We start from the raw sequence: 23,463 nt of genomic DNA, 5'->3' as shown, positions 1-23,463 counted from the left end.
AAAGGCAGGCTTATTTGATGTGATCCTGCAGCAGGATCATATGCTCAAAAATTACATCTCAACTGTAAAAGCCTGACAATATCAAACCATTTTTTATGTGTGTCACAAGACTTGTTCTGAATTTTAGAGAAAACATTTTTAAAAAGCATTAGTTGTGGATGGCTGTTAACAAGAGATAGTAGACCACACAAGTAATGGGAAGAACGGGACATCTACCATGGAATGCATTTATCACTATAAAGTAAATATATTTTTTTTTTCCTTTAAGGAACTGTAAGTGTGAAGCAATGGCAAGGAATTATGGTACAATTAAGAAAATTTAATTTGGTATACTGCTCACCAGCCATTAAGGACTTTTTAAAAACAGTTTTTCAAGTGGTTTAGAACACTTCCTTTCTGCAAGGAAAAGAATGAAAATGCCAGAGGTTTCTCATTCTTAGAAATATGCTAATTTTCACTTTTGTCATGTTTGCATACTATTCATGACTTAAGGATTTTTTTTCAGTCTAAGCAAAATGGGATATAGACTACAGATTCAAACACAAGTTGAAGGTGATCTTATATCTCTCCATTAAAAAAAAATAAATAGCTATTGAAGTCATGGATCAAGTTATTGTTTGTTTTTCTGGAAATAAATTTACTACACTATGCTAACTGTAATCCCCAGAAACAAACAAACAAAAATATTTTAAAAGTGGACAAATCTTATTAGAAAGGTCTTGATTTCTATAGTGGTCAGATGAAATTGTATAATGTCAGTAATTTTAGTCATGTGTAATATAGCCTTTTCTCCACCCTTCAAGTTCGTATTACTGAGTTAGGCCTTCATGGTGCAGGCCTTGCATGTTAGGTCTTCAACAGTCCAAAGCAAGCACCATTCCTAAGACCTCCTGTCCTCTGATATAAAAAAGGCAATTGACAAACCATTCTGTTCCTGGTCTATAGACTAGACTTCCCTCATAGCAACTGGTACTTCCTGCACTTCAATGAGTGAAAAACATTCATTCATTACAGTTTTCTTTTACAGGCTGACAAGCATGCAATACTCCTGGTGACAGACTGAAGATTAAGCAGAGCCAGAGTGTAAGAACTTAAGAGAAATCAAAGCCAAACAACCCAGATTTGTATTTTCTTCTATGGACTATAAAAGTCTATTGTATCTTTGGTCAAATTAATGTATATTTGTACTGATAATTTGCTGTGTTCTTCTTTGTGCACAGTTCTAACAAAATAACTTTTTCAAGGGCTGTGCATCTTGAATAGCTTGATGGTAAATAATTTTTGAAAGGTTGATTAATGACATATTCAAAGGGGCCCCCAGTACACACCTCTAGTAGGATATTCTGTATTACTAGAATATCACTGCACTGCCCTACTTGTCTCCTTCCACCCATACCAAATTTTCAGTTTTGTCAACATCAGAGCTTGCAATGGTGTGGAAGAAATGAAACAGATGCAAGGAGAGTGAATAGGACAATTCTAAGGTGTACTTTTTTATGTGTATATGCCTCATTTAATTAAAAAATATTACAGAAGGAAAAGAATAACTACCTAAAAATTCACAACAGGAAACTTTCTTGAAAAATATAAAAAGCTTTTTTTTCTAATAAGTTTGTTACCAAAGTCAAATTAAGAAGTTCATAAGGTTGTAAACAATATATTGGAGCTCCCTGTTAATGTTTTAAGCACAAGTGAAAGATACTAGAATGATAATCACATAATTTAACCCCTCCATTTTGTGAAAAAATAATAACAGAATTTAGCCAGTCAGAACTACCAACTAATTTCTTACCTTTTAAGTCATCATACCAATGTAAAACTGTAACATAATTCATTTATAAATAATCTCAAATCAGCATGAACTACTATTCTGGATATAGTGTATTCTCAATAAATAGCACAGACTATATTGTATTACACTAAGCTTAAAGATGCCCACAGAATTTGTTAATTTAGTTCCAGTCATCAGATATATTTGTTTCTAGGCTGTCAATGCACATAAAATGAAAGCACTAACTGAGATGGAAGAATCCTAAATTATAATCATGCTAATTCAAAAGATGCTGAAGGGAGTTTTGCAGTTTTAGACTTGGGTAATAATACTAAACCTTAGTCTTCACCCTACAGTAATTTATTTAAGAGGAGATAGTCCTGACTTTTGCTACCTAAGTAGGATTGGAACAGCTCCAATTTCCCAAGAGGATTTAATACATTTTAATGAGTGTTATGTCAATACATGCCTCAGAGGAGGAGATTGAGTAGAGCTGACATAAATACACCTGATTTTTTATCTGCTTTCTCACCAAAGAATTAAAATCTAGGACAGAGGATATGAAGGATAGAAATGGAATGCTAAACATAAGGAAAGTAAATTGAATGGCATCATATTTCCTAATTGCCAGACTTATTTCATCCTAATCCACTTCAGACTGTTCTTAGTTTAAGGATACATGCTGTGACTTACTTGTCAATCATAACATTCACTAGCTTTGTATTGTTTTTCTTTTACTTTCCTCACTTAAGCTAAATGAAAAGAACAGGCCTGTAACTTCTTGTTGCAAATCCTTTACAGATTGAATTGAGAAAACAGATTTAAGTTGCCTTGATTTTGACAGTGCTGAAGGTACTATTGAGACATGTTTAGTTTCGTCCTGTGCTTGCTAATTGTTTGATTGTATGATGTGTTTTGAAGTTGGGAGTTTAAGATAGGAAAATAGATTTGTATCTATATACCTCCTACTTTACTCCACTTGTTAGAGATATGCTTCTGAAGTACTTAAAGAAGCTCTGCTAGAAAATATTCTCATTAATAAAAAGAAAGTAAAAATCCCAGAAACTCTCAGCACTGAAAGTAGAACAGATATATTTTTACTTTTTTTTTTTCCTAATAAAGTGATGCCTTAGCCTAGCATTACTGTCTATCTCATGTTGTAGTTGAAGCAATTTAATGACACATCAGCTCCTCTAAAGGAAACAAAGGGAAAGGTTTAAATCAAATTTTGGTAATAAATTATTACCTTTTAATTCTGCAACAGGCACAGAGTTAGTTAACTAACTAAGCTATTATGAAATCTAATACATCTGGAACAATTTTCAACAAAACATACTTGGGGTTCTGCACTGATACGTATTTTATATTTAGCAGAAATGAGCATATTTTTCCTTAGTTAAGCAGTAGCATTTTGTAGGCTGTTCAGAAAGATTGATAGCCATTTATAAATTAGCTTTCACCTGAAAATAAAAATCAGATTTGCACATCAACATGTGACATAAAAGGATAAATACTCCATTTTACTAACAGTGATCAGAAGTTCTTACAGAAATATCTTTCTGTACCTATGAAATAACTGCTGAAAACTATCTACATACTACATGCTCAAGGTAGTGTGCTTCTCAAAAATCTACCTTGAGAAATTCATAAAGGATTTCCTCTCTGGTACCTTAAGTATGTTTTACTATAAACTCTAAATAGCATATTTATTCATCTGCAACAAGTATTACGTTACTAGGTAGATTAGTTTGTTAGGTAGATGTGCTAAGATGTATTTTTAATGTCACAGTTACATTAACATCTGCAATTGCAGTCACAGTTTTGGTCTCCTTCATTAGAATGCCTTGATTTACTCCATTAGCACTCACCTACAAAGGTAAGCAAGATCACCAACAAAAGGATAAGGGCACAGATACACGGAATCAGTATTAGAAGCAGAAGTCGAAGGAACTTGGCCGAAGCCAATTTCTGAGAGCAACCATTCCCCATATTATCCTCATCTGTTCCTAAGACCTGAAAAACAAAAGAACACAGATTCATCATTCTGGCGTCAATTAGTAACTCCTATGTTTTCAATAGCAGTCTGCCTCATTACACAGAGCAGCTATGTGATTTAAATGAATGCTATAAATGACTTTTAGGAAAAGCTGTATGTAATCTTTCTTTTTGCTGCATAGCCTAGTGTAATCCATATAATGTAGTTTAGTTTACCCAAGATCCACAGGCTTACACCTTCACTGAAATTTCTGAACATTTCAGATGAACTAGGACTTAGATGGGCATTTCATTTTAAATAATGTAAAACACATAATAAATTTTAGAAATACGGCAAAATACAGCTTATTTTATAATTAAATATAATTAATTACTAATTATTCAGGACCTCCATGTTCTCAAGTTTCCTTTACTAAGGAGCCCAGCAACTGTTAAAATCATTACGTGGCAATAGTGATAGGGACTGTTACCTCTCTTTTGCACAATAATGCTGTTTCATTTTTTAAGTACTTTACAAAATTATAACTTACCACAGTATGCTATAGAGTTTGCAATTAATGTTTCCTGTTCTATAAGTGGAATATAGAGGAAAAGAGAAAAATTATTTTCTGAACTCAACTGAACTACACAAAGTACACAAATTCAAACCTTTGCAAAAGGAAACTTATTTAATATATATCTTTTTAAACACAACTCTACTATGATCTCATATACTGAAAAAAGTAACTTTTCTTAAACAGAAAAAAAAAAAAACAAAATGTCAAATCAATATTTAAAGCAAGATTGAAACTGTTGTTATGAAGTTAATGCATCTTTATTCCACATTGACTAAAAATAATTACAATATTCCCTATGATAAAGTGAAATTGGATTATGGGATTATTAATTCCAGACAATGTCTTCCCAAAGGATGACTGATAGTCAAGAGAAATAAGAAGAATGTTGGTGAGAGTTAACTGATGTCAGAAGTGTTTTTCTTAACAACTTTTTCAGAATTTGAAAATGATGCAATACAAGATTTCAGAGTATCTCAGCTAATTTACCCACAAGTAACACTTCAAATATCCTGGCACAGATATAGGTAAGGATTTTTGTGATTTCTAAGAACCAAAATCCAAGTGGCATTTAGACAATCCCTGCTGGACTATGTGACTTTCTGCAGTCCATACTTTCCCCCATTTTCATATTAAAGCCCTCAAATCCTGCCTGAAGTTTTGCTTCTGGTCATGATGGAATATAGCAGCTTAGCAGCTACTCATGGCAGGCAGGCTTCCCCAAATTTAATAACCTTGGTTTGCACAGACTGTACAAGGCTCCCTTGGGTGGTCTAAGCGCAGGTAACAGAGGAATAAAACAGCTCTGTTATGCATAAAGATCTCCCAAAACATAGCTCACATAACTACTTGTGAAAGCACAGTTAAAAAAAAAAAAAAAAAAAAAAAAGAAAAAGAGAGAAAAATGGCATAAAATTACCCTTTCTAACAGTGCAGTGGTTACAGTGCTCCCATGGGAAATGGAGCTTTTGAGTTCAATTCCCTCTTCTGAGGCAGTTAAAAATTAGATCTACAATTCTGTAGAGTATCATCTGAACATAGACTCCTCCTGAATCAGAACACACTATCACTTACAGTCATGATATTCTGTAAAAAGAACACAGTTCTGCTGGGCCTGATAATAGGGAGCAGGACCATCACTTCACAGCCCAGTGGTAAGGGCACTCAGGATCTGACTCTCAGTTTCTTAAAGACACACAAATGTAAGATCCAGCTCATTTTCCTACAGGAATGACTCTAAATCATGATCAATTTCTTGCAAATTCCAGGCAAAAGGGCTTGTATTATCAATAAACAACAAAATTGCATTCTCAAAGGTTTGAGAAAACACACAGAAATGGTATTCACCATCAAGTGTGATTTTTTTTCTTGTGCGGAGGAGTTGATACTGAATATTTTGGACATACATGAGATCTTAATCTACCTAAGCAGAAGTGTATAACTGAGAGCAGAGTTACCACCACTGTTGTAGAGATGCCTCGGAGTTAACCTAAGAGAAACATTAAATGTGTACCAATGAAAACAGTGAGCTTCTTATGTTATTTCTGTGAGAATTATTATTTTTTTAAGTCTATTGGCATTGTGGATGCTAGCTCCTTCAGGCAAATGTTTGCACTAAAGGTGAACCTCGAATGTTTCCTTCCTTTCTTGTCAACTCCTGAAAGCAACAATAAACTTCAGCCTTTGCACTGACAACATAGTACCACAGATTTTAAAAGGGTCTGTTGTATCCAAATTTGCTTTCAGTGACTGCTGAAAAAAAGAATGTTGGATTGTGAAAGACATGCTTCTCTAAACACCATGAATCGCTAGTTTTGTGTAACAGCAAAGTAAATATTTGTAGACAACTAAACTGCATGTTGTATTTTCCCTTCTACAGAAAAAAAGACCTCATGAAAAACACTAAACCTATTTAAAATCATCATTGTTGACACAGCAAGCATAAACTTAGTTTTTCCAATTTTGCTGGTTTTTCATCATTTGAACATCTACATGAGGTTTTTTCATAAATTCTTGTGGTAAGTATGAAATAAACCTGGAGATAGTGCTAATGGTTCCTATATCATCAGTGAGGATTTAATGAAGTGTCCCATAAACATAAATGCATTATACCTACTCGTAATATTTTCCTTGATACTGTTTCTTTTCCTCTTGCCACCAAATACTGCAATACACAAAGAATATGCAGCATTTTTAACAGCTCTAGTATGCTAAAGGTATCTGCAAAAACTTCAGACAAGCCCTGTCCTCTCAATTCTAATAAATGATGGAAGAGAGGTATAAATAGGGGACTAGAGGCATAAATAATGGAATCTCCAGGGAAGAAGGGAAAAAAAAAAGCTAAAAAAAAAAAAGCTTCCAGATTAGTGGCCATAAGAAACGAGTCTTCCTCAACTCTCTGTAGTCAGTAATTTCTCTGAAGGATTTCCTAAGTCTGTAAGACTTGAAGATAGACATTCATCTCCCTTTCCAATGCAAGGGCAAGACTTAGAAGGATAATCCTTGAGGACAGACTGAAAGAAACCAACCCTAAGTGGTAGAGATTTTGGCCTGAAACAGATTTAGCACAGCACTGAACCAAAACATTCTCAATACTTGGACTGCTGGTGTAAGTTCCCTCCCTACCACTATTGTAAGAAAAATTGATTCAAGAAAGACTTTTTTCAATTAAATAATGTCTGCACTGTAGTTAGGAAATGTCAGTGATTGATTTTTAAGGCAACGAGTCATTTGCTTTTATTGCAAACAGGTTTAGCATTAAATAAACACAGAGTCAGAATACAGGATGCTTAAAAATGACAGATAATTTATTCAGACAGCTAAAGTATTCTGTCTCAAATGAAATGCCATTTACCACTGCTTATCTCAGTGCTATTTTTCAGTAATGACTACAAAAAAGGAAATATACCATGAAGAAACTCCCAGCTAATTTCGGTGCAGAATTTTAAAAAACCCTAAGCTTATCGAGAACTGCTGGACCAGACTGCTCACAGTTTATTTTCTGAAACCACAGAAGCAGAATAAAGTGAGACAGGGAAAAAAATGCAGTTCCATCTGACTACAAAAAGACTAAAAATTCATTGAACTAAAATTCACAGTTTGTCTTCTGCAAGATGTGGGAAGAATTTGATCTTATGGGTGTCATTTCAATAACATGCCTGTCACATTAAAGCACAGAAATGACACATTACATTAAGATTTATGGGTGGAAAGCCTATGATAGGATGCAAATTTTCCTTTTAGACACAAAGAGTATCTAAGTTACTAGTCTATAAAAGAGCCTGAATCATGGTATAAGCACTTTAAAAAAATATCTCCTGCTGTTGTCACCAAAAACCCAACAGATGTTCTCCCAGTAAAGAAATATCATTAGGGCTAACAGCCCACTGTTAGTATCTTCTATGCATCATGGGTGTCTACAAAGAAATGTAGAAAACAACTATTGCATCAGAAGCATCTGATATCTTGAGGTATCTTGAGATATCTTGAGAAGCCTTACACCAAAGTACTCTATAGTGCTTTACACCAGAATTAAGTGGAAAGAAGACAAGAAAACACTACCATGAAATGCAGCAAGAATGTCATTAGGGGGCAGTAAACAGGTGGCCTCGTGGAAGTCTTCATAATTCCTTTGAGGAATCTGCTTCTCAGCCAACCAACAGTTCATGTATGGAAAATATGTTAGATTATGAAAACTATCTGCAGCTCTTTCCATATTCTTGATACCGTTCCTCGTCTAATGTTGAAGCAGTGCCCTGTTGTCAGCCCCCATGATTTTATCAACTCTCATTATGCCAGTCATAAAGCTACAGATACTGGATTCACATGACCATACCAGTCACTAGAGCTTTCCTCTCCCTGTAAGGGAAGATGGTTCCCAGTTCTTAGGCTACTGAGCAAAAACTGAACATATGAAGTGTCAATGTTTGAATACACAACAGCCTCTTTTGGCCAACTCACAATATTCAGATGCCTGAGATTGAATAACCAGAAGCTGCAAATGCTCTACATTTTTTATCAGTTCTGTCCTGTTCACATGAAAATTTGGGAGTCAGCAATGCATTTCTATTTGACTTTATCATCCAAAAAGTACTACCAGCACACTTTAATAGTCACTGTAATGAGCAGAAAGTGTAAGATATATACAAATACTCTAAAAGTACAGGCCACGTCACACACTAAAAACAAGAACACGCAAAAAGTGACTGCAAGCAAGGTTTTCCATAATTTTCATTTTCAGTGTTAGTGGAATCAAAGACACAAACTGAAATGAACTAACTGGAGAAAAAATCTTAGGGCAGCGTAAGACATTGGATACTTAAGCAGCTTTTGTCTGCAAATACAAGTAATACTCATATTTCAGTGTACACAAATTTAAGAACAAAAGTGCTATAGTTCCTCTGAAAGGAAACAGTCCAATTTAAGGAAAAAACTTTTCACACAGCAAGGCATCAAGCATGAGAAGCATGTTGTTATCATATGAATTATTATTTGCACAATGAAAATCACTAGTTTTCCTGGTAGTTCGAGTTCACTGTAATCCTGTAACTTCTCCCAGGAAACTCCAAATCCTCAGACAAATTACTAATTCCTGCATTAAATAATTCAAAGATCATTTTCATGACTAGACCTCCTTTCCCCTCCATGAAATAAAATACTCTGTTTTGCCTCAATTTTAACCACTGAAAATTAAGCATATGAGTCATCATTCCAACCTGACTTACACAGTATCCCAGTAAGGGAGATGTCATAGAAAGCTGGGCACATCTTTCCACCAAGAAATATTTAGTTAGTGTTAGATGCCTAACATGCGGGTGGAAGAAATTTTCTTGGATTTCACATATCACTGATCACTCTTCAAAATTTGAATTAGAAGAGAGGGGAAAAATATAGTTATCACTACTAGAGAACAATAGTATCTCCTCTTCAACAGCAATGTTTTAATCTCTTCCTTTTTCAAAAGAAGAGCTGCTGAATAATGATTCGGCTTTGGCATAAATGTTAATCGTTTACATAATTGTAAATATGTACACTATATAAATAAATACAATTTCATTGATGCAAACTTGCAACTACAACAATGGATGCATCTTGTATTTACAATGGAATTTTGTTGAATTTTCAAGTACGTAGTTCAGCTGATTACCAACTTCCTACAATTCTAAGCTCATGCTTGTTTATTACTAACAGCTTTTAGCGAAGTTGTGTGATGTTGCCATGTCTCATAAGCTGAGCAAATTTTAGTAAACATATGGAAGATATCAAAGACTTTTCAAAAACTGAAGTGTCTATGGAAGACATGCATTTTAAGAACTAGACTATGGTTAGCATTATCTGATATTTCTCAAAACTAGAACATGAACATCCATTCAGCCTACCTCAGCAGGCAGCAGGAAAGTGTTTTGGGGAAAATATTCTTTCGTTAATGCAGAATTTATGCTTTAGCGGTTATTAGTTTTCTTGAAGTTTCTAAGCTTCGCAAAAAATGACTCATGACTGTTTCAACAGTACCATGCTGTTTTTCTGAACACACCCAGAGACCACACTAACGCCTTTCTGACTACCCAGATGCTTACTGCATCGAGGTTTGCTAAGCAAGCAGAGCAGCAATAGCAAGTCTCTGGTTATACACTGCTGAGAATCACAATTCAACAGGCAGGGGAGTAACACAGTACTTGCTTCAGGTTCTTGCTTTGCTGAGAATTCAACAAACAGATAGATGCCTGCACAACAGCCACGAGCACTATAAAAAAGTTTTCTTAAAAAAAATCTCAGTGGCCTAAAGTGTGACATTAAAATTATTCTGAAAAAAACATTTTGAGACATAGAAAGATACAGTTAGAAAAAAACCTTCTCTTAAAAGCAGTTTTCAAGCCTGGAAAACTAGAAGGGACAAAAAGAAATCCTGCCTGCCCTGTGGCTTCCATTCAGTGTATCAACCACTGCCTGTGTAGAAATTCCAGCAGAAGCCCCATTCCACACAAGGCAACCAGACCTTGTCACTGGATATACTTTTTTTTTTTTCTATTAATGTTTGATCAGTAGGCTTAGCATTCTGAACTTGAAAGTGACCAGTGTACCATATATGTTGCACCTGCATTACTGATTGCACAATTACTTAACCTATTTAAAATCAAAAGCTTTCAATTATATTAAACTGGAATGCAAGCTAAACAGATTGAAGGAATCTTCTTGAAGGCATTTGTCTCCTTATATTTCATGCACTTCTTATTAATTTTTCTCTAAAATGTATAGAACATCCTTACACTATAAACGTTTGCCTTGAAGAAACAAAGTTTGGATTTGAATGTGTAATGTTAACTTTACGCTACTGAGTTTTTCTGAATTGTGAGTAACAAGAGACTAACCCTTGCACCAAAGATAAGAGCAGCAGCAAGAGCAGCAGCAATATTAACCAAAGGAAAGGACATGGTTTAGAGTCAAAGCTTCCTCTGTTCAGCATAGCTGGATAGTTATTTGTCCTCTTCCCAAAGATGAAAATGGACTTACATAATGACTCACAGGTTAATAGCCTACTACCTATAAAATTTAGAGGCAACTCAGTCATTTGCAATAGGATACCACTTTGTTCAGAACCGTGTCATCTTTGAATAGTTTGCTTCAGTAAGAGAAAATAAAGAGAAGGATGTTTTTTAAACTACCAGGAGATCTTGACAGAAATAACTGAAGAGGTCACTAGAGATTAAACCTATGCATTATTGCTGAAGTTTTGAAATAACGAGTTGATACAGAAAACTCAAAATTAAGTGGGTTAATGAGGCACTTATATTGGTGTAGGTATTTGAATATGACTTTGATATAGTATCAAAGGTTTATGGATCAGATAAGAATTTGCAGGATAAAAACTTCCATCTAAGACACTGAAACAATAACAATCTATTAAATTATTTTGTCAAAGGAGAAAAATCCTACTGTACTTATGGCTAAGACTATTCAATTTAATTGTCATGTTTGGAACTGATGCCAGCTTTCATTCCATTCATATTTTCTTTGGAACTCTCTAAGTCACATAATAATCCTGTATATGATGAGGAAAAAGCAAATTCAAACCACCTGGGTTCTTTATCCCTCCAAACCACTATCAACACTATTCCATATACTCTGACTTTACAACACATGAATTGGAATAGATGCCGCCTGCTGAAGTCCTGAAGAAGAAAACTCGTGTCTACCTTCACTTCCTTTCCCCTAAGGATGACAAATTAAATGTTCAATATAGAAAATGCCTCTTTTACAAGAAAAAGAGAGCCTTGGAATTCAGGAAGACCAGTAGCCTTACAGGAACACTTGGAATGAAGCAACCTGACAGTTTTCTTCCCAACAGGTTTACAGTTGTCCCCCATGGATTATTCTATAGGGAAAAGTTTTCTAAACTGCCTCAATTTCTGTGTCCTCTCTGGAAAAAAAAAGAAAAAAAAAAATATATAATTTTATATGTCTATATAAAAATTATATATATATAAAATTATTGATTCAGCACATTTTCAAAAGCCGTGGTCCCACAGAATGCATACTGTTGTGGGAAACACGCTTTGCAACAAAGGGCAGGGCTTGAATCATCAAAGCATAAACTTCACCATTCCAAAGTAGCTCTGGCAGTATCTGATTTTCAGCCTCTTCACTTTCTACAGGGCGATGCGCTAGAAACTGCCTTATGCTGGCAACAACACCAACAAAAGAGAGAATAAGTGACTATGTGGCACCCAAAGAAGCAGATGCTACAGGGGTTCCACTGTAATGACAGAGATGGTGAAAACGAACTGAAGAACAGCTGGATTAATTTAATCCCTTCATGAGCTGTGGAACAGGGACAGGGGAGCGGACAATCACAGAGGTAACACTGCCACTTTGGTCAGCTGTGAGCAAGCACAGTTTCCCAAACTGATGCCATGATGAGGTGGCCACCACTTCTAGACAGTTCTACCTCTGATTACATGGACATCTGTACTGGGTGCAGGTGGCAAGCTGCTGGCAGTGAGGAGACTGCAGGGGTCTTCCATGAGACTTGGGCCTGTCCCACACTGGACATGGCCAGCTCCTGTTGGCTCCACACCACAGGAAACATCTGAGCCCATCTGCCAAGTTGGTGATGCCTTTGTGAAAACATATTTAAGAAGGGGCAAAAAACACCACATGGGCAGAGAAGTGGAAAAAGAATGAGAAACATCAATGCTAACACCAAGGTCAGAGGAGAAGTAGATGTTCCATGGCAGAGCACATATTTCCAAAAGGACTGTAGCTCATGGAGGATCCACATAGCAGCAGAGGAAGTGTAAGAATGAAGGAGCAGCAGAGAAGAACACAGTCCTCCTTTGCACTGCTCTTTGCCCCACTGGAGTGTCACCTCAGTGATAAGAAGAGGGGAGGAGTCTGGAGTGAGGCTGAGCATGGGAATGAGGGAGGGGAGGCATTTCCCCCCAGTGTTTTAATGCTTGCCTTTTTTGGTTTTGTTTCCCAATACCTGAATTTGTAATTAAATATTTCTATTAATGAGTAATAAACTCATTACTTCTAGTCCAGTCTGTTTAGCCCAGAACAGTAACTAAGTGATCTCCCACCCTTTATCTTCACACACAAGCTTTCTCACTCACATCCTTACTATTTTCTCCCCTGTTCCACAGGATGGATGCAGGGTGAGGGAGTGGCTTGGCCACCCTACCACCACAGCCAGCCTCCCTCAGTGGGTGCTGAGGGCCAGGAGCTACAACATGGATGCACCAGGAGAAGGCACAACAAGTATCAGACACTTTCTGGTATCTGTCACTGGCTGTAACCACCAGATATTCAGATTTTGAGGTAAAACAACCAGAAATAACAGCATATGAATAAATAAATAATCACAAGCAATGCTTAAAATTACAGTTGCTTGAAACCACAACTGAGGAGAACATGTCCCCTCAGGAGAGCAGCCTGCTATACAAGGTACGCACAGAATGAAATCTCATTCATACTTCAGAGGTAACCATATTTTCACCTCTTTTCAAAAAGACAAACTCCTGCTTGATTCTTGCCCCACTGTTACTTTTTACATTTAGACTATTAAACCATCATTCCCATTTCTTCCGTATTTGCTGAATGACAAGCCGAAACAAAGCACGGCTGGAAACGGAACTCTCCGTTCCACAGCAGAAGCAGCAGTCAGTGACGCTCTCCTCTGACAGCTACAGGAGGGGAGAAGGATTCAGCGCTGGGGCGCGGCCGCCGACGGGTCTGGCTGCCGGGGGGCTCCCCGGGCCGCTCCGCGCTGGCCCCCGGCGCTAGGACCCGCCGGAGGGGCTACCCGACTGCTCTATTTTTACTACGGCATTTTGTACATTCAGACTTTCCACTGCAGGCGGCCCGGATCAGGGGATCCGCTCTGCTGGCGGAATCTGACAGGTCAACCCAGCAAGAGTTATTTATAGAGGGGCGGGGGACAGAAGGAAGGGATGCGATCGGCATCATATTCTGTCGCGGGGTTGCTGACTGGGAGAGGCACAGCGGAACGAGCCCCCCACGCCGTCCCTCAGCACAGTCGGGCAAGGCGACAGCGGCGGGGAACCCCCAAGCGCCGCGGCGGGACGCGCCCGCCTGACCCGCACTTGCCAGCCCGCCCCGCCCGCTGCCCCGCCGCTCACGGCCTGCGGGGCGGGGCAGCCCAGCCCTGCCAGAGGACACAGCCTGCGGCGTGAGCCAAGGAAGGAGACGAGCTACCTAGGCAAGTCTCAGGCATTCCTCCTCCCCCCCCCCTTTTTTTTTTTTTTCCCCCCATGTTTCCTCATGCAGGCTCTGAGAAAGTGAAGATCCACCTCAGACGTGTATTACCTGCCGCAGCTACAGATCCCCAGCCAGTGGAAGAGGACTCTTAATGCACTCAGACTGAGGATCAGTTCCAAATGAAACTGCACACTTTCACGTGACAAAAATTGACTGCAGAGGGTGTCTAGAAATTAAAATTTGAGGCAATGAGCATAGTCAATGCAGAACCTGTCTGGCCACCATCTTCAAAGATTGTTTTGTGTGTGAAAACCTTTACAAGGAGGATTTACCATAGAATTGTTCAAGTTGAAATCAAGACCATTGGGATCACCAAGTCCAACCATCATCCCTACTCTACAAAGTTCTCCCCTAAACCATACCCACCAACACCACATCCAAATGACCCTTAAACACATCCAGGGATGGTGACTCAACCACCTCCCTGAGCAGCCTATTCCAGTGTCTAACCACTCTTTCGGTGAAAAAGTTTTTCCTCATGTCCAGTCTAAACCTCCCCTGTTGCAGCTTGAAGCCATTCCCTCTTGTTCTGTCGCTAATTACCTGTGAAAAGAGACCAGCACCAACCTCTCTACAATGACCTTTCAGGTAGTTGAAGAGACTGATCAGGTCTCCCCTTAGCCTCTTCTTCCTCAAACTAAACATTCCCAGCTCCTCCAGGTGTTCTTCGTAAGATTTATTCTCTAGGCCCTTCACCAGCTTCATTGCCCTCCTCTGTACTTGCTCCAGCACCTCGATATCTGTCTTGAACTGAGGTGCCCAAAACTGGACGCAATACTCTAGGTGTGGCCTCACCAGTGCTGAGGACAGGGGGACAATCACCCCTCTGCTTCTGCTGGCCACACCATTTCTAATGCAAGCCAGGATGCCATTGGCTTTCTTGGCCACCTGGGCACACTGCTGGCTCATATTCAGCCGCTTGTCAATTAGAACCCCCAGGTCCTTTTCTGCCAGACACTTTCCAGCCACACTTCCCCAAGCCTGTAGTGTTGCCTGGGGTTGTTGTGGCCCAAGTGCAGGACCTGGCACTTGGCCTTGTTGAAGCCCAGACCATTAACATTAGCCCAACAATCCAATCTAACCAAGTCTCTCTGTAGAGCCTCCCTATCCTCATGCAGATCAACACTCCTGCCTGGCTTGGTGTCATCTGCAAACTTACTGATGATACACTCTATGTCCTTATCAAGATCATCAATAAAGATGTTAAGCAGAAACAGTCCCAACCCTGAGCCCTGAGGAACACCACTTGTGACTGGCCATCAGCTGGGTTTGACTCCATTGACCACCACTCTTTGGGCCCGACTGTCCAGCCAGTGCTTGATCCAACAGATCGTGTGCTCATCCAGGCCATGAGCAGCCAGGTTTTTAATGAGAGTTCTATGGGGAACCATGTCAAATGCTTTTTGGAGGTCCAGATAGACAGTATCCACAGCTTTTCCTTCATTCAATAGTCAGGTCATCAGGTTATAAAAGGAGATCAGGTTCGTCAGGCAGGACCTGCCTTGTCCTAATGTGACAATCCACAACTTCAGCAGGGATTGCCATTTAACCCTCTTCCCTGGCACTCCTGAACTGTACTTACCCAGCCTGGCATTCATGAGGTTCATCTCTTTTTAGTGGGGAAAGAAACTGAGACAGAGTAGGAACATCAGTTTTTCAAACTGTCATCAGACTGCTCTCCCAAGACTTGCTGCTTAGCTGCTTTTCCTGAAGGCATTTAAAACTCAGGAAGTACCTTGACTGCCACATTTGGATGGGCCTGTGCAAGTCCAGAACTGCCCTGCTGCAAGTGGCCTGACACCCAACCCTGTCAAAATCTGGCTGGCATTCAGAAACGAGGCATTTATTTGGCCGTGTAAGCACTTGCTGAGGATAGAGATTCCACCTTTCACACATAGTGCAGTGGTAGCTGCCATCTTTTAAAACCTGACCACACCAGAAAATAGGGCCATCATGTGTAACTGCCTCACAATGCCTTCTGTTTAACCCAAATGCACATAACCTGGTATATATGGCCTCCTGGTCCAGGTGGCATCAAAGCCACAGCTCCCTTCTTCTAAGGAAGTGCCTGTAGTGCTTCCATTGTGCCTGCTATATTGGGATTACCTGAATCTGCTGGGCCTCAGTGTGTCAAGGACTCACAGAGCCCAAGCGGCCACTAGGCCACACCAATTAAAGCACTGTGCTCCCACTTGTATACAAAGTGTTTTTTTAGAGTTCAGCATTTGTTGGTTAGAGCAGCTGAGTAGTGGTTCAGACCAAGAGCTGCTTAGTTTCTTCACCGGGTGTAACCATCCTAACATTCCCTTGCCTGTTCAGCCTTTTGTTGGAAGGACTATTCCACTCCTGGTAAATGAGATTTCTGTCTGGGTGCTTATCCACCTCAGCCTTTGCATGCACTCCTTGCTTGGCCATGCAAATAATGAGAAGAAATTATGTGTCTGGCAATACATGGACTTAGTATAACAGCAGGACAGTAATGTTCCTTGAGGGAGCAGAGTGCTAAAACCAAAATATGCATATCAGCTTAGGGGAAAAAAACAACAACAACAACCAAACAAACACAAAAAACTCCTACATTTAAGTAAGGCTGCATTTTAAAATAATTACTGGCACTGTTAACAGTCCTGGCTTTCATTTGTGTCTGCAGGCATCAACTAATATGTACTATTAATAATAATACAGATGTGTTAATACAGATATATTAAATTGCCCTGTATGCATTGCACATTTTATAAAGCACCTCCAATAATTACACATTTAAAACCACCTTATACCTGTGATTTTCTGCACATTCAAGTCATCTACCACAGGCACACAGTTAAGCTCCGGCAAAGATTTCTGGAAAGGAAGTGAATGCTTTTTTCAGTATTTTATAATCCAAGCTCCAAAAGACTACAGAAAAACAATGTTTTGTCCTGACAGTACCTCAGATACTAATAGAGCACCAAAAGATTCCTTTAATCTGGGCAAGTGAGCTGTTCTGCCTGGCTCTCCTCCCCAAGAGCCTTCTCAGGAAAACAAGTACTGGTGGCTTCCTTAAAAACACATGCTGAATTACAATTGTATGCGAGGTTGAAGGGCCGGGCTTCCCCCACAAGGGGAAACCAGCTGTCAGGGTACCCCATAAATGGCTGACTGAGGAGGGAAAAAATGCCACGAGCATTTCCTGTTATGGGGAGGTTTGGACATTGTCTGGGATTCCCTTGTCCCCTGGAGTAGCCCCCCAGCTTCCTACAGATCTTTGATGTCCAAGACAGTCAGGAGATGTCACCAGCTTTTACAGAGATACTTAAGCAGAGTGGTTCTATACTTCCTTGCATTATTTCTTTACAGTTGTCTGGGTTACCTCAGTGACACACTAATGCAACACCGTGTCACAGTACCTGAGAAGCTTATGAGAGAGATCAGCAATTAAGGCATCCATTACAAAAAAAACAAAACAAACCAAACCAAACACAAAAAACCAAACAACTAAAGAATTACAGTTTACTGCTGGTGACTGGTTCATCTTTTAGGAACACAGGAAGGGTGTAAGTGGCCATATGGAAAAATCCATTCCCATATTTTTACTGCTGAAAGCTAACCCTTCCCAAGAGACCCTGTGAAGCATTAAAAGCTGTAGATACTTGATTTCACTTAAGAGTTTCACCATCTCAGCCAGACTGCTAATAAAGGTTGGTTAATTAATTGTTTGCCATTAAACGTGTCTAGTGATTCTGCATTTTAAATGAAGTGGAGCAACGACGCTACTAAAGTGTACTGCCATATTTACACACTTGTAAAACCTGTTGCTGTGCCTTCTCGGTCGTGTAAGGATCGGTATGACAGCGCGGGAAGCCCACTCTTCAAGTGCTACAGCATCGAGTTGAGTGGGTCCGGCAGGCGGAGAGAGGAGCCAGCCCTGGCCCGGCGGGCGCCGGACCGGAGCTCGCACCGGCAGGGCCGCAGGGAGCTGCCCCGGCCCCGCGGCTCCCGAGCGGCCCCGCCGCGCCCGCCGCCTCTGACCGCGTCACCCGCACCGGGCACATCAGGGGACACGCAGGCTCGCACTAGCGCGTCAGCCACCCCGTACCAAGCCCCCATTCCGTGCAGCCTCTCCCATAGGGGCATATTCCTAAGCCCCCCTTATCCTTCTTCCCAGAGGGTGTGCTGAGAGACGGGTAACACCCACACCATCCCCTTCGGACACCTGCAACCACCCAGGTGTGGTGTTTCTCACTGCAAGGATTAACTGCCTCCTCTGTGACATTCAACAGGATGACAGCCTCCCGTGGGTGGTTGCAGACTATCCCGTCGGACAGTCGGGAGGCGGCGGGAAATGGGAGCCCCTCCACCCGCCCCAGAATGAAGCCAGCCCTCCCCGCTGCCGGGAGGCAGCTCCCGCACCGGGGACGAGGTCGCGGTTCGTCGCCCCGCCGGGAGCCGGGCCACCGGTGGAGCTGCCACGGCAGACCTGCCGGACGTCAAAGCCCAAACTTTAGTCTCTCAAATCTTGGCCGGACCTGTTGCCGTCGGGCTCGGCCCACCTCCTCTCCACTCCTCCCAGCGCGAGAGCGATTAAACAGGCACATCAGCCCCCTTGATCATCCCTGGGGACTTTGTGACAGATCTAGGGAGAGGGCACTGCTAAGCTCTTTGTGAAACGCTAGTAACGACCCGTTGTTAACTGCGACTCACCTACGTCCTGCGCCCGGAGCTCGGCCGTCCCCGCACATCCGCAAAAGCGGGAGTTTCGCTACGGGAACACTTTGGGACGGCTCTACCGCGGCAGGTTGGGAGCGGGCGGTCCCTCGCACCCGGCCGCCCCTCAGGCCGCTCCTCCCGGGAACACGGCACCGTTCCTGCCTGTGAGTCATGGGTCCGATCTCGCTACTGCAGATCACGGGGCTTGGGGCAGGGCTGGCTCCTTCTCCGCTTGCCCGAGCTGTGCGCCGCTCGGCCCCGCGGCGGCAGCGCCGGCTGTGCGCGGGGCTCCCCATCGGACCGGCCACCGCGCTGCCCTTCTCCCGCCCGGCACCTGGCGGCGGCCGAGGGCGTCCCCCTCATAGCTCTGCCCTCCGCCCGCACCCAAGCGGTCGCCGAGCAGCGGGGCCAGCCGCCCTCGCAAGCCCCTGGCCCCCTGGACCCCAGGCGGCCCCACGCGCGGAGGAGAGCGCCTTCGGGCTCGCCTTACCCGGTTGGCGGAGAGGACCTGCCGGTAGCGCTCCTCCTCCGCGGCCAGGGCAGGGAACTGTTGCATGGAGAGCATGCTCTGGCTGCTGCTGAGCCTCTCCACTTCAGCCGCTCCCCACACCTTCTCTACCTCGGTCTCTGCGGAGCGGGGGGACTCCGCATTTTGTCTGCTCGGCAGACTCCCCCTCCACCCTCCTCCACCCAATAATAATAAACCTCCGCGAGAAAGCCGCCACATCCCCACCCCTTTTGCACAGAAGGCTCTACCCCGTGGGGACAAGCAGTGAGACAGCCCACTTGCTAATTTCTCCCTAAAGCCGTCCCCCAGGGAGGGCAGATGAGGTGGGCATAGCCTTTGCCCTCCTCCCGGCCCCCAGCCCTGATGAAGGACGCCTCGTCACGCCGCAGAAGGCTTCAGGTGGCAAGACAAGCCAGAGCCAGGGACGATGTGCTGGGCAGAAACCCGTGGAGCTCACCCTCGCACCCCTTACCTTGGCTTGCTGGGGCGATGCTCGGTCGAGGGACCGGGGCTGTCCCCGCAGCTCCCTGGGACTGCTACCGAGCCCCCGGATGGGCACTTGCGGCTGAAGCGATCCGAAGCCACCCCGAGGCACGGACCTACCGGGGCCCTCGGCCAGCTGAGTTGGAACGCGGAGTTCAGAGCGGCGGCTGGTGAGCCCGGGCCAAGATTCCCGGTCTCTCCGTCCTCGGTTCCCGCGCTCAGGACTCCTGCGGACGCCGGAGGACGTGGCTGAATGCTCTTTATTTGATGTTACGGTCATGCAAAGGCTTCCATTTCACACCAGGGACAGAAAGTTTTGCGCCTACAGGGACTGCGACTCTTTCCTCCTTTAGACTTATGTGGGGAAGAAAAAGAACTGTTTCCCACACCTCCTAATACAGTGGTCTTTCCCCAGCCGAGCCTCTTTAAACTCCAAAAAGAGGGCTGAAGGCGCCGCCGGGCTCTGCCGCCGGCACAGCAGGAGCAGAGGAGAAGCGGCTCCGGCGGGAGGAAGCTCTCCCGGACCCGGGACGGGTTTCTGCAGCATCTCCCCTGCAGTGAGGCTCCGGTCCCAGCCCGTCTGGGAGCCAAGCAAGCCCGTCGTGCACCGTCCTCCCCGTGCGCGGCAGGACAAGGGCAGCCAGGCACCTGTTTCCCCGCCGCTTCGCCCAACGACCTGAGAGCTGGAGGGGTGTGGTTGTTGCGACCCCAGTGAATGGCTCTTCTGCCAGGACACAAGTGCCGCCTGAAACTGTGAATGACAACGCAAATGGCCCACCCCCATGAGCCATCGATTTCTAAGACTTGCATTTTGATGCATTGTCCCCTCTTACCTGTATCTGCACCCAAAGATGCCGGGTCTGTGTACATAATGGATCTCGCAAGTGCTATCCAAGAATGAGAAAGTCAACAGGACAAAACGCATGGTTGATGGGCAGAAGTGGGTGCTACCAGAACAGAAGCAGTTCAAGACCCTTCTTGCAGCCATGGAGAGCTGTTGTTGGCACCACGACTGGGTTCTGGGTTCTGAGATGACAGTTGTAAAATAGATAGGCTTCTAGTTTTTCTTGTACATGTTTTAGTGCTCTTGAAATGTTATAATTCAAAACGTGAGTCAGAAAACATCCCGAAAGTATGTTCTGAACAACCTCGACATAAATATGGCTTCTATCCCTGGTCACCACTCTAGGCTATCAGTGAGGATGACACCTCTCATATGCAGACTTTGTTTATACAGAAGACACTTCTTCCTAGCTTTTTTCCAGCTTCTTTTCCAGGTAACTTTTCTTTTCATACTTTCAGATTTAGGCCCTGTCACTCTCTATTTGCTTGCAAACTCTATAGGGCAGACACTGGGTGCTCCGTGCTTCTGGATAGCCATTTTACAGGTAACTCCTGCTTTTGGTAATTTAGCCCTGCATTTTTTTATCCAATGAAGCAAAGTCTCCTCTGGAAGACAGCAGTGGTTTTGTTTTTAAAACCGTTGTACAAATAATAGGAAAATTATGGAAAGAGACCAGAAGCAAGAGCATTTATACTGAATCTTCAAACTGCTTAATGTAAACAAATATTCTGTGCTGTAATACTGATAAAAAGAGGAATCAAACAATAATTCATTACTTATTACAGTATTTTACAGAGATTAGTCAGCCCTGTCAAAAATTTCAGTAAGAAAAACTGAAAACTGAAATCTAAGACATGCGGAACGTGGCTCAGACTGCAAAGTCAGCTTGGCCTTGGATGCAGGCTGTCTTCTCTTTATCAGTAGTACTGTGAATTCCATATCCCAAACCAGTCTTCACTCCTAATCTCCTACTAATTTCCTCAACTAGGGAAGCCACTCAATTTAGTTTCACAAGATTCAGCCACAGTGTTCAGCACACAGGAAAAGCCCAATAAGAGTTCTGTTTTTGTTGGCCGTTTTATGGAAATCACTGCATGAAAAACAATTATTTAAATACTTTCTTGAATTAAGCCACAGTTCCCTCAAAGTATGACCTATTTCTAGACAGCTGCCTTTTAGCCTACCTTGTGACCGACTTTGATATATCACAGAGCTCTTATTGATACACTGTCTAGACCAGAAAGCTTTTTTTTTCTGGTAGCACAGCATATAAACATTTAATTGCCCAGTCCAAATAATTCATTAGTGAAACGAACCAAGCATATCTCATTATCTTATATCTAATTTAACCTAATTTGCTTTTTCTCTAATTTTTACCTTACATTTTTCTTCCCCCTAGATACAGACCACAACAGTATCTTCATTTTATAATTCTCTAGAGCAACTTATTTAATTGAATTATATAGGCAGACATTAATACAAATTTACATTCACAAAGCTAGAAAAGGGAGTGACTTAAATGTGCCTAAACAACTGGTAATGGGAGGAACTAAATGAAATTGAGGACAGAGTCGCCCACAGACTGTCCACACAAGAATCCTCCACCCTGAAGAATCCACCAGAGAGCAGCTACCACAAACATGAACGTTCTGCTGCCTGGCACAGAACACCCTTCAGACCAAGCATCTCTCTGTTCTAACCCCAAAACACAAAGGCATATCACTCTCAGAAAAGCTGACATACAGCAGATACACTTTGGATCTAGAACTACCAAGATTATAAACTCAAGAGTTGAGTGCTTTAAAGATACAACTGAGCAGAGAAGCTTTTATGAACAAATTTTGGTGCCATCTGCATAAAAACATTTCCTTCTCTAATAGTTAATGTCAGGACAAATGTCTAATAAACCAGCTATATTTCCCCATGAGGCAAAAAAATTAATCCAACTCCATTCTCATTTGTTTCATCTTAATCTACTTCCCCAACGCACCCCGCCTACTTTGTCAGAGCAGTAACATGAAGGAACACGATTATGTAATGCCAGTATTAAACTGAGCAGTAAGAGCTGTCACTGCCAGAGAAAGGAATAAAAACATGCCTAAAGCTTCCCTCACTGTATGTCAGTTGTCATTACCTGGGAGAAGTTTGCTGCACTACTACACCAGTCCTTGAGAACAAACAAATTTTCAAGTTGTTTTTTTCGTGCTTATTGTCTGACTTGGTTTTTACATTAAATTAACATACACAATGGCTTTGTTATTGTTACAGGTAACAAACTTATCCAAGGAGTTTCCAGTCCAAAATATATAAAAAACTTGGAAGCACTTTGGTTCAGTGGAAAGATGAATGCTCACCAGAATGTGTTCAGAACCAGGAAAAGCGCCCCCAGGGGTTTTTTTCTTTCACACGTAGGTGAGTATTATGCATGCAAAGTAGCCTCATGATCAGTCTTCTCTCTATGTAATTCCCCTTCAACAGCAGGTCAGATTGTATCATTTGTTTCAATGTATACGTACCAATATGCATTTTTTTTGGTAAACTGCTAACATAAAGTATTTGCTCATTGCATTGCATTAACAGTACCTTACATTTAAATTGTTAAAAATAATCCCTACCTTCAATTCTATATTTCCTTCCTAGTATTACCATCTTTCATGTAAACTGAGTAACAGGTGATTTTATCTGTACCTTTTTCTTCAAAGGTTGTCATGCTTGCAACACACAGCTCCAATAAAAAGTAAAAAAATTAACTGTAAAAGATAATAATAATTAAAAAAACCCAAACCAAATAGAAACCAGTGATTTATTAAACTGCAGATTGCTTGAGCCCCCCCACTTTTTTATG

The 23,463-nt window shown here is 41.9% G+C and overlaps 1 protein-coding gene across 1 annotated transcript in view; it reads right to left on the bottom strand.

Moving 5' to 3' along the window:
* The window catches only part of CORIN (corin, serine peptidase), a 112,999-nt gene extending 93,651 nt beyond the window's left edge, over positions 1 to 19,348 (bottom strand). The window contains exons 1-2 of the mRNA XM_051617632.1: positions 19,274 to 19,348; positions 3,640 to 3,784 (exon numbers count right to left, since the gene is read on the bottom strand). Coding sequence (XP_051473592.1) covers positions 3,640 to 3,784; positions 19,274 to 19,348 — 220 coding nt within the window. The remainder of the gene's footprint in view (positions 1 to 3,639; positions 3,785 to 19,273) is intronic.
* Positions 19,349 to 23,463: the final 4,115 nt, after the last annotated feature.

Source organism: Apus apus, chromosome 4, assembly GCF_020740795.1.
Source record: "Apus apus isolate bApuApu2 chromosome 4, bApuApu2.pri.cur, whole genome shotgun sequence".
NCBI classification, from domain to species: domain Eukaryota; kingdom Metazoa; phylum Chordata; class Aves; order Apodiformes; family Apodidae; genus Apus; species Apus apus.
The sequence above is the reverse complement of the archived record's forward strand: the minus strand, read 5'-3'. Positions and strand labels throughout refer to the sequence as shown.